The 14,717-nt window shown below is 41.8% G+C and overlaps 1 protein-coding gene across 1 annotated transcript in view; it reads right to left on the reverse strand.

Moving 5' to 3' along the window:
• Positions 1–13,975, reverse strand: part of htra3b (HtrA serine peptidase 3b) — a 29,653-nt gene extending 15,678 nt beyond the window's left edge. The window contains exon 1 of the mRNA XM_087262036.1: positions 13,240–13,975. Coding sequence (XP_087118162.1) covers positions 13,240–13,651 — 412 coding nt within the window. The 5' untranslated portion in view covers positions 13,652–13,975. The remainder of the gene's footprint in view (positions 1–13,239) is intronic.
• Between the last annotated feature and the right edge of the window lie 742 nt (positions 13,976–14,717).

The following is a 14,717-nucleotide window of genomic DNA, read 5'->3' on the forward strand; positions in this document are numbered from 1 at the left end:
TGTATTCCTGTAGTACTATTCACCAAATAAAAATGGACACTGTGTATCTCCTTGTTCCTGTATACTGACTGTATATGCATTTAGGCAATGTATTTTCCTCTTGAAACTTGCTGTAGAGAGGTGCTGCCGTTCAGATCAACACACCTTGACTATTGTCATTTTCTTATACAGTATTTACAAGTGTTGAGGTGAACCCTCAGTTTGACTCTTTGACGTGAATAAATTATCAATTTCAGCATGCAGCAAGAAGGGGGAGGCACATAGCAAATTCTAGAGAACATATGATTGGTCAGAAGATTTGATGAGAAACTGAAGCATGAGGTAATGTCAAGAAAATTTTGATCAATTTAGCTGGAGGTGACAAAGTTTTGAATGTGTAAAGCCTCGGCGGGTAGGGTGAAAATAGAAACAAAGTGTGAATCCAAACGCAGCATTTCACGAAGATTTAATGAAACACAGATTAATAAAACAAAACTAAGACAAAGCAAACCCTGCTGAAAAATCCAGCTTAAACCAGCCTAGGCTGGTTGGAGGGTTTTAGCTGGTTGACCAGGCTGGTTTTAAAGGGGTTTTGGCTATTTCCAGGCTCGTTTCCAGCCATTTCCTGGTTTTAGCCTGGTTTTAGCTGGAAATAGCTGGACTGGTTTTGGCTACTCTCCCAGCCTGGCTAGGCTGATCAAGCTGGTCTTAGCTGTTCATTTCACAGCCTGACCAGCTAAGACCAGGCTGGAGATGGCTGGAAACCAGCCTGGAAATGGCCGAAACCCCTCTAAAACCAGCCAACCAGCCTGCGCTGGTTTAAGCTGTTTTTTTTTTTTTTTCAGTAGGGAACCAAGACCAGGAAACACATCGTCATTCTCAGACCAACAATAAACAATCGACAACCAGAAGAAAACACAAACTAGTATATACATTCCTCCTAATCATTAGAACATCCATCGCAGTTGTGTCTGTGTATGCGTGTGTATCCTCATGAGCTTCAGCTGGGACCAGGGAGATTAGTGCAAGGGAATCTGGAAGTTTGAAGCTGCGGTCATTCTGTACTTTTCTCCTTATAGACTTACATTCATACGCACCCCAATGCGTCAGACCAGAAACGCAAGCTCATGCGCCAAGTTTTACAATTCGCTGCGTTGGAAAGTTCAAGCTTAGTGAACTCTGACCTGCAAAATCACATTTCTTGCGTGAGACCAATCGAGGATAAAAACACATGACCTTTCTGGACAGAAATTTTAAACATGGACCAGTCACTCGCATTTTTTATTTTGTCTAATCATGTTGTTTTATCCCGCAAGCTTAAACTCTAGTGTGACTACATCTTAAGTGTGTGATGTGATATGCATATAGTTCTCCAGCGATCCACAGCCGCTGGTGCTGGTGCACATGATGGCGCAGTGAGTAGTGCTGTGACCTCACAGCAAGAGGGTCGCTGGTTCGAGCCCCAGCTGGGTCAGTTGACATTTCTGTGTGAAGTTTGCATGTTCTCCCCGCAATAGCATGGCTTTCCTCCAGGTGCTCAGGTGTCCTCCACAGTGTAAACACATGCGCTATAGCGGTTTGATTAACTAACTAATTTGGCTGTAGTGTATGTGTGTAAATGAGAGTGTATGGGACACGCTCAGGTTACTAAAGTAACCCTCGGGGAACGGAAATGCTATTAGTGGATTTGATTTTAGGAAAATCCACGAATTGGGAGGATTCGGTTCAGAAGCCGCTTGTCTGAAAGAGTATGGAACGGGCCAATGAATGCCAATGAATTGGCAGCGTGAGCTTGCGCAGGTGTGCTTCATTGTCAATTAACCCAGCATATAAGCACACCTGGAGCGAGCAGACGCCATCCTTTTTAAGCTGAAGAGACTTTGCTAACAGCTAAGGGACAGTCATTATGGCGATGGTAAATAGCATTTCCGTTCCCCTCCTCGGGGAACGAGGGTTACTTTAGTAACCTGAGCGTTCTCCTTCGGGTGGGGAACCTCAATGCTATTAGTGGATTTGATTTTAGGAAAATCCACGAATTGGGAGAACTATGGAAAACGCCATATTGACTGCACCTTACCAACGCCTCCGATAAGAGGATAGTCAAGCAAGCGTGACACACCCACATCATGGGAGGCGCGGTCCTCCAACGTGTCCCTGGCCCTAACTTATCCCACTTCAACGAAAGTTTTACGGATTAGGTATATTTTTTGGGAAGTCGTGAGCATCTAGATAATTCTAGGAAATACGACAGTACGTTGGGAAGCATGCAATCCCGATAGGGAGGACGCTGTGGAGGCCATCCGCTACCCAATGGGGGAGAAAAGATGGCAAAATTACAAATGGACTAGCCCTAAGAAGGGGGAGTGCGCATAAAGAAGGTGGTTAGCGGAGAGGGAAGACACGGGTCCACCCAAGAGGGGGGACTGAACCGTGGCGGAATAGGCATATGGGATCACCTAGTGGAGATCACGCATAGCAGGCACCTATACCCAAAACGCGGGCTGACCAGCGGGCAGGCCTACAACGTAGTGGGCCAGCAAGTGACTCCTCCGCTGAGTCAGTGCGGGGGGCCATGGAGGAATCTGCAGGGCTCACCTGATGGGGAACTTACTGACAGATAAGAAGGCGCACATATCTCCGTGTTAGGGAAAATGGCGCCGCAAGCGTGTTACAACACCCTACCGAGTTGTTTCCTCAATCACCAAAGGGTTACCTAATACCCTTGAGGAAACCGGCTCCACTCGCAGATTGTAATACCTAGCAAATGTGTTGAGTGTCGCCCAGCCCACAGCTCAACAGATGTCTGTTAGAGAGGCGCCGTGTGCACGTGCTCAGAGGATGCAACGCTCCGAGTGGAGTGCGCACGCACTCCCGGGGGAAACGGCTCACCTCTGCTTGAATAAGCAAGTGAAATGGCCTCCAAAATCCAGTGGGATAATCTTTGTTTCGATACGGCACTTCCCTGCTGCCGACCGCCATAACAGACAAAGAGCTGCTCAGATGATCTAAAGTACTGAGTACGGTCCACATAGATGCGCAGAGCGCGAACTGGACAGAGTGGGGAAAGGGCTGGGTCTGCCTCCACCGGGGGCAGCGCTTGCAGGTTTACAACCTGATCTCTAAAGGGAGTGGTAGGAACCTTGGGCATATAACACGGGCGGGGTCTCAGGATAACGTGAGTGTAATCCGGCCCGAATTCCAGGCACCAGTCACTGACCGAAAATGCCTCCAGGTCCCCGACCCTCTTAATGGAGGCCAACGCGACCAGCAGAGCTGTCTTCAGGGACAGAAATCTTAAAGATACTGATTTGAGTGGCTCAAAGGGATCTGTGCACAAGCTCATGAGAACGAGGGCGAGATCCCAAGAGGGCATGAGAGGGGGGCGAGTTGGATTAATTTGCCTAGCACCTCTAAGGAACCGGATGATGAGGTTATGCTTTCCTACAGTGCCACCAGCTACCGCGTCATGATGAGCGGAGATGGCAGCCACATAAACCTTGAGAGTGAAGGGCGACAGCCTGCTCTCCAGCTTCTCTTGAAGGAAAGAGAGCACAACACTGATCTGGCAGTTTCAGGGGTCTTCTTTGCGAGAGACACACTATTCAGTAAATTGACTCCACTTCAGGGCGTAGGCGTGCCTCGTGGAGGGGGCTCTAGCCTAAATGATTGTATCAACCACCGCACTCGTGTCTAAGGACCACACGTGGAGGTTCCATAGATCGGGGCGAGGGTGCCAGATGGTGCCCTGTCCCTGAGAGAGTAGGTCCTCTCTCAAAGGGATCTGCCAGGGGAGGGCCGTTGCGAGGAGGGAGAGCTCTGATATCCAGGTCCGTTTGGGCCAGAGGGGGGCAACTAGCAAAACCTGCTCCTTGTCCTCCCTGACCTTGCACAGTAACTGCGCGAGCAGGCTCACTGGGGGAAACGCATACTTGCGCATGCCCCGAGGCCAGTTGTGGGCCAGTGCATCCATGCCGAGAGAGCCCTCGGTCAGGGAAAAGAACAACTGGCAATGAGCGTTCTCGGTGGAAGCAAACAGATCGATCTGGGCCTCCCCGAATTGCGCCCATATCAGCTGGACAGACTCGGGGTGGAGTCTCCCTTCTCCAAAGTGTATTTGCTGCCTTGAGAGCACATAAAGTGAACTGTTGAGCATACCTGGAATATGAATGGCGCGCAGCGATTTCAGCCGTGGGTGACTCCAGAGGAGCAGAGGGCGGGCGAGCTGAGACATGCGGTGAGAGCGCATACCCCCTATACGGTTGATATACACTGCCGCCGCCATACTATCCGTCCTGACCAGCACGTGTTGCTGCTCCAGCACCGGAAAAAAGCGGTGGAGAGCGAGGAACACTGCCAACAGCTCTAGGTGATTGATATGCCAATGCAACTGGGCACCCCTCCATAGGCTTGCAGCTGCATGCCCTCAACACACGGCCCCCCAGCCCGTGTTGGAAGCATCTGTTGAAACAACAACATAACTAGACGCCTGTCCTAGAGGCACACCGGCCTGCAGGAACGAGGGGTCGTTCCAAGGGCTGAGGGTGTGGCGACACAGCGCAGTGACAGAGACTTGGTGTGTGCCCGCATGCCATGCGCGTCTTGGGACTCAATCGCGAAGCCAGTGCTGAAGTGGTCTCATATGGAGTAATCCGAGCGGCGTGACGGCGACTGCGGATGCCATATGCCCCAGGAGCCTCTGAAAGTATTTCAGTGGGACCACTATTTTGCTGTCGAGCTCTCTCAGACAGTTCAGCAACAGGCGAGCGCGCTCTCCAGAGAGGCGTGCTACCATGGTGACCGAGTCCAGCTCCATCCTGAGAAAGGAGATCCTCTGCACAGGGGCGAATTTACTCTTTTCTCGGTTGACCTGCAACCCCAACAATTAATTGGCAATGAAGCACACCTGCGCAAGCTTACTCTGCCAATTCATTGGCATTCATTGGCCCGTTCCATACTCTTTCAGACAAGCGGCTTCTGAACCGAATCCTCCCAATTCGTGTATTTTCCTAAAATCAAATCCACTAATAGCATTGGAGTTCCCCACCCGAAGGGGAACTCAAGGATGCCTTACAAAATACACATAAAAATGTAACAATTAATAAACAACACCTGAAATCAGTGCATTTATGAGAAAATACAAAAACACATCTGCATACAATTATCATATACAACAAGCAAAATAATAATAATCTCATAAGCATATAATAACGATAATCATAAGATGGCTCATGTAAAAAGATGGATCTTAAGATGAGATTTAAAAGTGTGGAGAATGTAGTCTGACTGAAGCAGCCCTGATTTGCAGGCGTGCAGTGTTTATATACTTTCCAACACATTCAGATGGCATGCTGTGATGAGTTGGACAAAGTCTTTTCAAACACAGGAAATGTTCCTCTGTAATTGGGTCTAAAATCACTAGGTGGTTTTTAACCTCATGCATGCTTGAGTTGTGTTAGGCTTTCTGTGTGTTTGGAGAGAACGAGGGAAGTGTAAGGATATAGTGATAGGGCAGGGCATTTTCTACAAACATCAGGGTGGTTTTTCCCTTGACTTCTGTTTCCTGTTACGGTGTTGGCACAGACATCATTACTTTGGCTGCACACCCTGATTGGCCTACTAACCTAAATTCCAGAGCCAGTAAAGAATCAGTTTAGAAGCTGGGTTAGTGCTTTGGTGCATTAAAGTGATGGTTTACCCAAAACTGAAAATTCTGTCATCGTTTACTCACCCTTCACATGCCACAAAGTATTCCCTACAATGGAAGTCAGTGGTTACAGGTTTCCAGTTTTCTTCAGAGTAATGTCTTTTAAGTACAGCCGTGTGATGGTGGGTAAATAGTAAGTAAATTTACATTTGTGGGTGAACTAACCGTTTTAGTGCACATAATGGACATGACCCACTTTATTGTTTCTTTGACTTTGATTGATTGATTGATTGATTGATTAAATCATTTATTTTCCTTTGGCTTTTCCTTCTGGTATGTGTTATACGCAGAGGGTGCCATTCCAGCCGAAACCCAGTACTGGGAAACACCCATAGACACTTACATTTACACAAAGGTACAAAGGTTTACACCAATTCAGTGCATTAATTCCCCTATAACGCATGTGTTTGGACTATGGGGGAAACTGTGTGTGGATGTTTCCCAGAGATGCATTGTGGCTGGAAGGGCATCCCCTGCATAAAAACGTGCTGGATAAGTTGGCGGTTCATTCCGCTGTGGCGACCCAGGATTAATAAAGGGACTAAGCTGAAAAGAAAATGAATGAATGAATAAAAATTAAATTCTAAATCACGAGAATCGATTAATTTTGCACAGAAAATTGCATAATAATTGCAATAAAAAAAAAAAAAATATATATATATATATATATATATATATATATATATATATATATATATATATATATATATATATATATATATATATATATATATATTATTGTGAATAATAAAACTAGTTTTCATCAATTAAATGCAGAAGCTTCTTTTTAATAAATTGACAAATCTTAATCTCAATGTTTTCAATCTTTGAACCATTACTGTTTCAGTCTTCAAAACTTTAAGGATTCAGACAAATGCTTATTGCAGTGTACAAGAATGGAGTTAAACATAATTCTATCCTATTTAAACACTGTAAAAAACGGTGGGCTCCACACACTCCAGACAACATAAAGAAATTAGGTTTAGTTACTATTATTTACAAATGAAGTGGATTATGGCTGTGCCAATAAACAATATCATATCGAATTGCTGTAATTTATTTCGATAGCGATGATAAACTCTGGACATTTTACTCAATATTAATCTAAGAGCCAATCACACAGCAGCAATATGCAACAAATAGGGCTGTGATGGTAATGGATTGTTTGTTACCGCTGTGGTAATGCAAGAATTCATAAGGTATGTCAGGATGTTAACGTTGACTCTATGATCAATTGATTGTCGGTAACCCTTTTAATCGATAAACCTTGTCAATGACCGACTAAGCTTGGACATTAAAAAGGTTATGCTTTGCGCCGTGACACGTCCATGACTTTACACATTGAAGTAATAATTCAGTGTTTGCAGTTCACATTACCTTATGGAGTCACTCTCTTGATATTGCGGATGCATAAAAACCTGTTATGTGCAGATCTCTGTTATATCCACTGTTGTAGTCGTTAATACGCTGGTCAGGTAATCAAAAAGTAGGCTACATGATGTTTAATTATGAGTGGTCATGGGTGAATAAGACCAATCATTGGTTATGCAAAGTTTTAACTACGTTGTCTTAAATATTAAAATGTTCAAACGTTTTAATTAATCACCCCCTGCAGGCACAGTATATCAACATGATATCATATTGACGTTGTACCCCAACGTCGTAGGGGCGTTAGATTTTGTTTGGAAATGAAAATCAAGATGATGTCAGAACCCAAGTTGATGTCATCAATGTCTGACGTCCAACCTAAAATCAACCTAAAATCAACCAAATATCAAGGTCTAATTGTGTTACACCTTAATGTTGTGTGGATGTTGCCACTATGACAACTATCAGACATTGGATTTTGGCTACTTTCCAGCACAACCTAAAACCAACCAAACATCAATTTGACATCGTTATTGGAGATCATAATAACTGTCCTTAGACGCTGGATACACATTGGATTTTGGTCACTTGACGTCATGACCTAAATCTAACCTAATATTAATGTTATGATGTTGTGTGCCTGCTGGGCCAGATCAATGAATAGTTTTGTCATCAAGTAAAAACAGTTTAATATAGGCTACTCTATTATATTTGATCGTAAAGTTAACAAAAAAACATTAATCGAAACTGAATATTTTACTTTTATTTTATTTACATTATTGTTGTATTTAACTAACCATTTTGTGTTTTGGCCACGCAGACCCTGAGGTGCTTGACTTCACCTCAAATGTTTGTTCTTCTTGTTTATTTTCTGGATAACTGATCAACAAAAATACATTCATTTTAAATGTATTTTACTGTTTGTTTTAATTTAAGGCCAAATGTGTAAACTATTTTTGTTAATAAACAATATTTTAAATGATCAGTCATTGTTGGGCTGATAGGTGATGTTTTATAAACAAATTTTGGGAGGAGCACGATCAGTCTTTGACGAGGCTAATTCATTACACACAATCATTCTATTATCCAATCAGCTCAAGAGCAAACCCCTATAAATAGTCAAGTTTTTCTCTTGATTTCAGTATCTCTCCACCACCCCAACCTCACACTATTAAACCCAATACCTGTTTGAATCTGAGGGGGGAGCGTTCTGGAGCCGGGCTAGACATTGTGCTCAGACCCAATCTCTCTCTATCCTGATAAGGGGAATAACATGAGTTAAGGTGTCGTCCCAAGCTCAGAGCCCTCTTGACTTCAGCTTCCCTCCACCACCCCAACTCCACACTAATAAACCCATTACCTATTTAAATTTGAGGGTGAGTGTTCTGGAGCCACACTAGACACTGCGCTCGAACCCAATCTCTCTCTATCCTGTAAAGGGGAATAACACGAGTTAGGGTGTCTTCCCAAGCTCAGAGACCTCTCGACTTCAGCTTCCCTCCACCACCCCAACTCCACACTATTAAACCTGTTACCTACTTAAATTTGAGGGGGAGTGTTCTGGAGCCGGGCTAGACCCTGCACTCTGATCTTATCTCTCTCTATCCTGATAAAGGGAATAACATGAGTTAGGGTGTTTTCCCGAGCTCAGAGCCCTCTCCCTGGATAGCACGGCAAATATGCATATTATATTCAGTCAAATATCTGTGAGTGTGAACTTGTGAACTGAAAGCATTAACAAATTATATAAAAAATGTATCATATTGTTCCAAATGTAAAAATAAAATCACGCTAACGTTTCTGCCATATCGCTTAGCCCTAAAGTGGATTGAACATTAACCAACTAAGTTGTCAGAAAAAAAAAACAGAATTGTTTTTTTTTTCTTTTTTTTTTAGCTCATTTTAAATATGTAGTTTGAACAAGCAAATAAAATTTTTTTCTGAGTGTAGCCTATATTAATAAACTGGGTCTATATATTCTTACTAGTTCTATAAATACAGTATTATGCTTGCATATAATATTAATATAAAGCTATTTTTATATTCATGCACACTAAATCTTTATTCTGGATGAAAACGTTGAAGTTTTATAGTTGGAAGCTGCGAGAATCCAAAAGAAGCATGCATTAAAAGTGCACTCGACTGTAAATCATTAATCATATGCAACACCCCATATAAAAGCACATTCCAGTGTGGCTGCATCACGGAGCCGTGACCTCCAAGATTTCAGACTGCCAAGTAAGTCAACTTCCACTGGCGGTGTGTGCAAATTTATTTAGAAATATGCATCTACTGTTGAGAAACGCCACTCAACCCGAAGTCGTTCAGGCAGAAACTGAAGACGAATGTTTTTAATAGTTTCCTCATTCATTTTTATCAGTATAGAGACACAATGTAGAAGAGCAACCAATCACACATTGCTGTGGAAAAGCTGCTGGGCGACATCTGTTTCTGAGTTATTTAATGTAGTGATTGTAAGCGTAGTGCTTTATTTTGAGGTTTCAGACTAAATTGTCTAGAATGATAGACTGTAATTTACATGACTTCATGCTGTGATGATCAGCTGCTCTCCAAATAGCCACGGGGCTTTTCTGTGGGTTCTTTTGCATGATTCGCTGTGTGCCTCGCTACTGGGTTACTCACTAAATATACACATTAAAGTCAAAGTGAAATTAAAATGGACTCTCCTTTTTTTATGTATATATATAGTAGTGCTTTTTATAAAAGATGTATCTGTGCACGTTGTAATTTACTAAAAAACTATTTCCCTCAGAATCTTTAATAAAATATCATACCTCTCCTCCCTTAAAATTACTTTATTTCTGATCACATCCAATTTTCTTTCACTTTGCTAGCAACACCCATCTTTCAACAACCCAATCAGTTCATAAAGGACGGGACTGTTTAAGTGGATGCACATCACAAAAAAAAAAAAAAAAAAAAGGACAATGAACTTCCATCTAGTAAAAAAAAATGTCCTCGTTTTGGCATGGGTTTCCTCCTGGTGCTCCGGTTTCCCCTACAGTTTAAAGTACATGCGTTATAGGTAAATTGAAATTAGAGAGCATGTCAAACCACCAATCAAAAACCACAGATTTTAGCGTATAGGATCATGAGAATCTTTTAGGATTTCCCAAATTTGTCTCAGACAATAAAATTGTGGCAGTAATTGCACAATGTGAGCACAATGTTAACACACATAGGCAAAGTAGGCAAACAAAGTAAAAATAAAAATTATATATAGCAGTTCTGTTATTCTGTTATATACATCAATAAACTCACTACTGTTTTACAGTTTGAGAGACAGTTTTACAGTCTCTTGGACAACATAATGTACTTTTGAGGCTTTTTTAGTCAAGAATGTAGTTGTTTAGATTGCAACTATGCAGTTTATTTATAAGGATAGTGCCTATTTTAAATATTTATAACTTTGGAGATACAGCGCGAAGAACAAAGACCAGGGGGCTCATGTATCAATGCTGTATAAGTACAAAAACTTTGCGCACGCCAGGTGTCACGCTAATGTTCAGATTCACTAATGATGAAATTAACGTGGGAATGTGCATTGGTCCGCCACAACTTCATGTCTGGCGTACATGTATTTCTTATGTGTTTGCTTTATTTCCATTAGCGACTCCTAGAGGCAATTATGTTAAATTTTTAAGTATCGCATCAACACGTGTGAAAAACATTGCTATTAATTTATAATTGATAAAAGGGGTTCATTGACGCAATATTTTTATACCAATTATGTAATTTAGAACATAAATTAAAAGCCATGTTTTTCACACATGTTAGAGCGATATTTTTTTATGTACACAATTTTTATTTATATATATTTTTGTTTAACTACAGTTGAACCCCTGAACCGCATAGAATGTTTTGACAATGTTTTTGGTTTCTTTTCTGCACATTCAATGTCTCTGGACCTTTTCTGTCTATGAAGAAAGCTCTCGGATTTCATCTAAAATGTTTTAATTTGTGTTCTAAAGATGAACAAAGGACTCTGAGAATTGAAACCCCATTAGTAATTACCAATAAAAAAAAGAATGGCCAGTCTCAATGGTCAGCAACACTGTAGAAGCCAACAGTAACTAATTGGTGGATGATTGCAACCAGCTTAACTATTTTAAATCTTGTGTTGCTAAAGTATTGTTGCGTTTAAAGAGTCATTATCAGACCTAAACATCTGACCCACTAAGCTGACCAGGTCATTTCCTGATACACATCATTTCACCCCTTCATTCGTCTTTTAACGCAGCTGTAGGTTGATAACGTGTCTCCAGAGAGGTGGTACCATTTACAACAAAGTGTCTGCTTGCTCTTCCTGTCACCACAGATAAAAAAGTTTTACTGCTGATCTGGAAGAACTTTGATTTTTTTTCCTTTGAAAGATAAATAAGGGCATAACGTGGCGCAGTGGGTAGCACAATCGCCTCACTGCAAGAAGGTCGCTGATTCGAGCCTCGGCTGGGTCAGTTGGTGTTTGCACCAACATGAACATGGGGTTTTCATGTTCTTCCCGTGTTGGCATGGGTTTCCTCCGTGTGTTCTGGTTTCCCCCACAGTCTAAACACATGCGCTATAAGGGGAACTGATGAACTAAATTGGCTGTAGTGTATGGTTGCATACAGTGATGGGTTGTAGCTGGAAGGGCATCCGCTGTGTAAAACATGTGCTAGATAAGTTGGCGGTTAATTTTGCTGTGGCGATCCCTGATGAATAAAGGGACTAAGCCAAAAAGAAAATGAATGAATAAATGAATTAAAGATAAATGATAGGGTGTTGGTTAATGAGGTCTTGTTTTGTCAAAAAAAAAGGCCCAGGGGAAACCATGGTTTATCTACAGTGCACAAAGCAGGTCTTTTTTTCCAAACTTCTCTGCAGTTTCATTTCTGGGTCAGGTATGAGGTCAACATTTAAAAACAAAAGATCTGCTTGTTTCATAGTATGAAAAACTTTGCTGACCTGTAGGACTTCTCATACGGTGGATTTGTTTAAGCATATTGACGGATATCAATGGATCCCTGAACTGAGGTAAACTGACACTGATAGATATTAAGTAGCTACAAGTGATTAACTATGTACATCTGAGCTGACCTACAGTGAATTGAACATTGGTTGTCTTCCCTAAACCAGCTTTATAAAAGTTCATACATCACACAAAACTATGCTGCTCCAGCAATTTAGTTTGACACAGCCATGTCACCCTGCAGCCAAAGACCGGTTACTCACTGAAGCTAAGCAGGGCTGAGCCTGGTCATTACCTGGATGGGAGACCACTAGGGAACACTAGGTTGCTGTTGGAAGTGGTGTTAGTAAGGCCAGCAGGGGGCGCTCAACCTGTGGTCTGTGTGAGTCCTAATGCCCCAGTAAAAATGAAAGGGATGCTACACTGTCAGTGGGTGCCGTCTTTCGGATGAGACGTTAAACCGAGGTCCTGACTCTCTGTGGTCATTAAAAATCCCATGGCACTTCTCGTGAAAAAGCAGGGGTGTAACCCGGTGTCCTGGCCAAAGTCACTCTATCGGCCCTTACGATCATGGCCTCCCAATCATCCCCTTCCACAGAATCGGCTCGATTACTGTCTCTCCACTCCACCAATAGCTGGTGTATGGTGAGCGCACTGGCGCCGTTGTCCTGTGGCTGCCGTCGCATCATCCAAGTGGATGCTGCACACTGGTGGTGGTGTGGAGAGACCCCCCTCATGATTGTAAAGCGCTTTGGGTGTATGGCCATACACAATAAATGCGCTATATAAATACACATTACATTACATTACATTACCTATGAGTTAGATTTATTTATTCTTAATGTACAGAGTAATTGGTATGTTTTAATCTGATGAGATTTTAATCATAAACCCCTTCAGGCCTTTACAACATAAAATTACAATTGTAAATTATATTTATTAATAATTATAAATTATATTTAAAATGATATAGTCCACCCCAAAAAGGAAATATTTGTCATTGTTTACACAAATTTTACTTGTTCCAAACAGTTTAACTTTCTTTCTTTTGTGTTCAACATAAAGAAAGGAAACTCATAAAGGTTTGTAACCAGAGAGTGTCAATAGTGAATGCATATTCATTGTTGGGTAAACTAACGTTTTAATTACATTTTGGCATAAATTCATATTTTGTCCAAAAAACATGCCTTCCTCTTGCAGTACACAAATCACTTACCTTGATTGTTTTCACACGGTCCTTTGTGCACGTTGGTGACCGCGGGCAGACCCTGCTGCAGCGCCTTCCTGCTCACAGCCTTCAGCTGGCAGATGTTGCCGTACGTGTTCCCGTCGCTGCCGCACACTTTACTGCTGTACCTGCACTGGCACACGCCTTTGGACAGTCTCTTTCCGGACGGGTGCTTGCACTCCAGCCCGTCCCCGCAGGGCAGATCGTCCTTGCGGCCGCACGGCTCGCCCTCTCCCTGCGCGCACACCAGGCAGCAATCACAGCGGTCCGGCACGTACCCGCTCGGACAGCTCGGGCTCGGACACTTGCTCACATCGCAGCGCTCCGGACACTTGAGTTTATCCGCTACAACAGCTTTGTAGTAAAGAAAAACAACCGAAACACACAAAATGACCTGCATTTCTTTAACTATAAGTGAAAAAGTGTGGATTATCAAGAGTTCTTGGATAGCCTACTCAGTGTCCTCTGGAGATCACCATTACGCATTAAATGTCCTATGAAAAAGTGCACGTTCCTGCAGGCTCGGTTAAAAAGAAAGTGTGGAGAGGTTTGTCCAGCAAGAGGAATATTTTTCTTATCAAAGCCAAAGTGTTTCTCTGATGTGCGCAAATGCCGCTGATTTCATATGTAGCTCATTAAAGCAATGAGTGTGAAGCCTCTCGATATAAATGGTGATGCTACATTCGCATCTGCCGACCATCTCTCGCTCTCAACATCCTCGATTAAAGTCTTGCTTTTCTTTTTCTTTCCAGGAAAGGCGGGCAATTCTCTTACCGCAAACTGTTCTGACGATGGGAAGTCCGACTCTTTTCCGCGAACCGGTTCTTTTAAACGGATCGTTTCATAGATAAACTGATTCAGCCATTATTTGTACACTCAAAAAAGCAGTATATTTATAAAATAGCGCGAATTAACGTTTTAATGAGGAAAAATTTAACAGGATAAATTCATAAATAGAATATATGAATTATAGAATTATTAAAATAAATGAAATAAAATCCAATTTGTAAATGTAATGTAAATGTAGAAGTTTTAGTGAAATTTTTTGTTGTTTTATCTTAATAAAAAAACGTGTTAACGTGTTTACTAACATACTAAAAGCACACTGGCATTAAATTGAATTGAAGTGTGCTACAATGTAAACAATTTACTTAACTGTTTCATCAGAAAACATATTTTATTTTATTATCTTTCTTCTGTTGAACACAAAAGTAGGTATTTCGAAGAATGTTGAAAACCAGTGACCATTGACTTCCATAGTATTTTCTTTTTTTACTATGCCAATGGCAACCGGTTTCTTAAAAAAAATAAAAAAATACAATTGTGTTTAACGTAAATAATGGAATTTAAACAGGTTTGGAACAAGTGAAAAGAGAGTTGATGATGACAGAATTTTCATTTTTGGTTTAAAGTTTAGTTTGCCCAATGGAATCGAGTAGATATTGTTATTTAATTACAATTGTGTA

The sequence above is a fragment of the Danio rerio genome, chromosome 7 (genome assembly GCF_052040795.2).
Source record: "Danio rerio strain M-AB ecotype USA chromosome 7, GRCz13ab, whole genome shotgun sequence".
In the NCBI taxonomy this organism is placed as follows: Eukaryota; Metazoa; Chordata; class Actinopteri; order Cypriniformes; family Danionidae; genus Danio; species Danio rerio.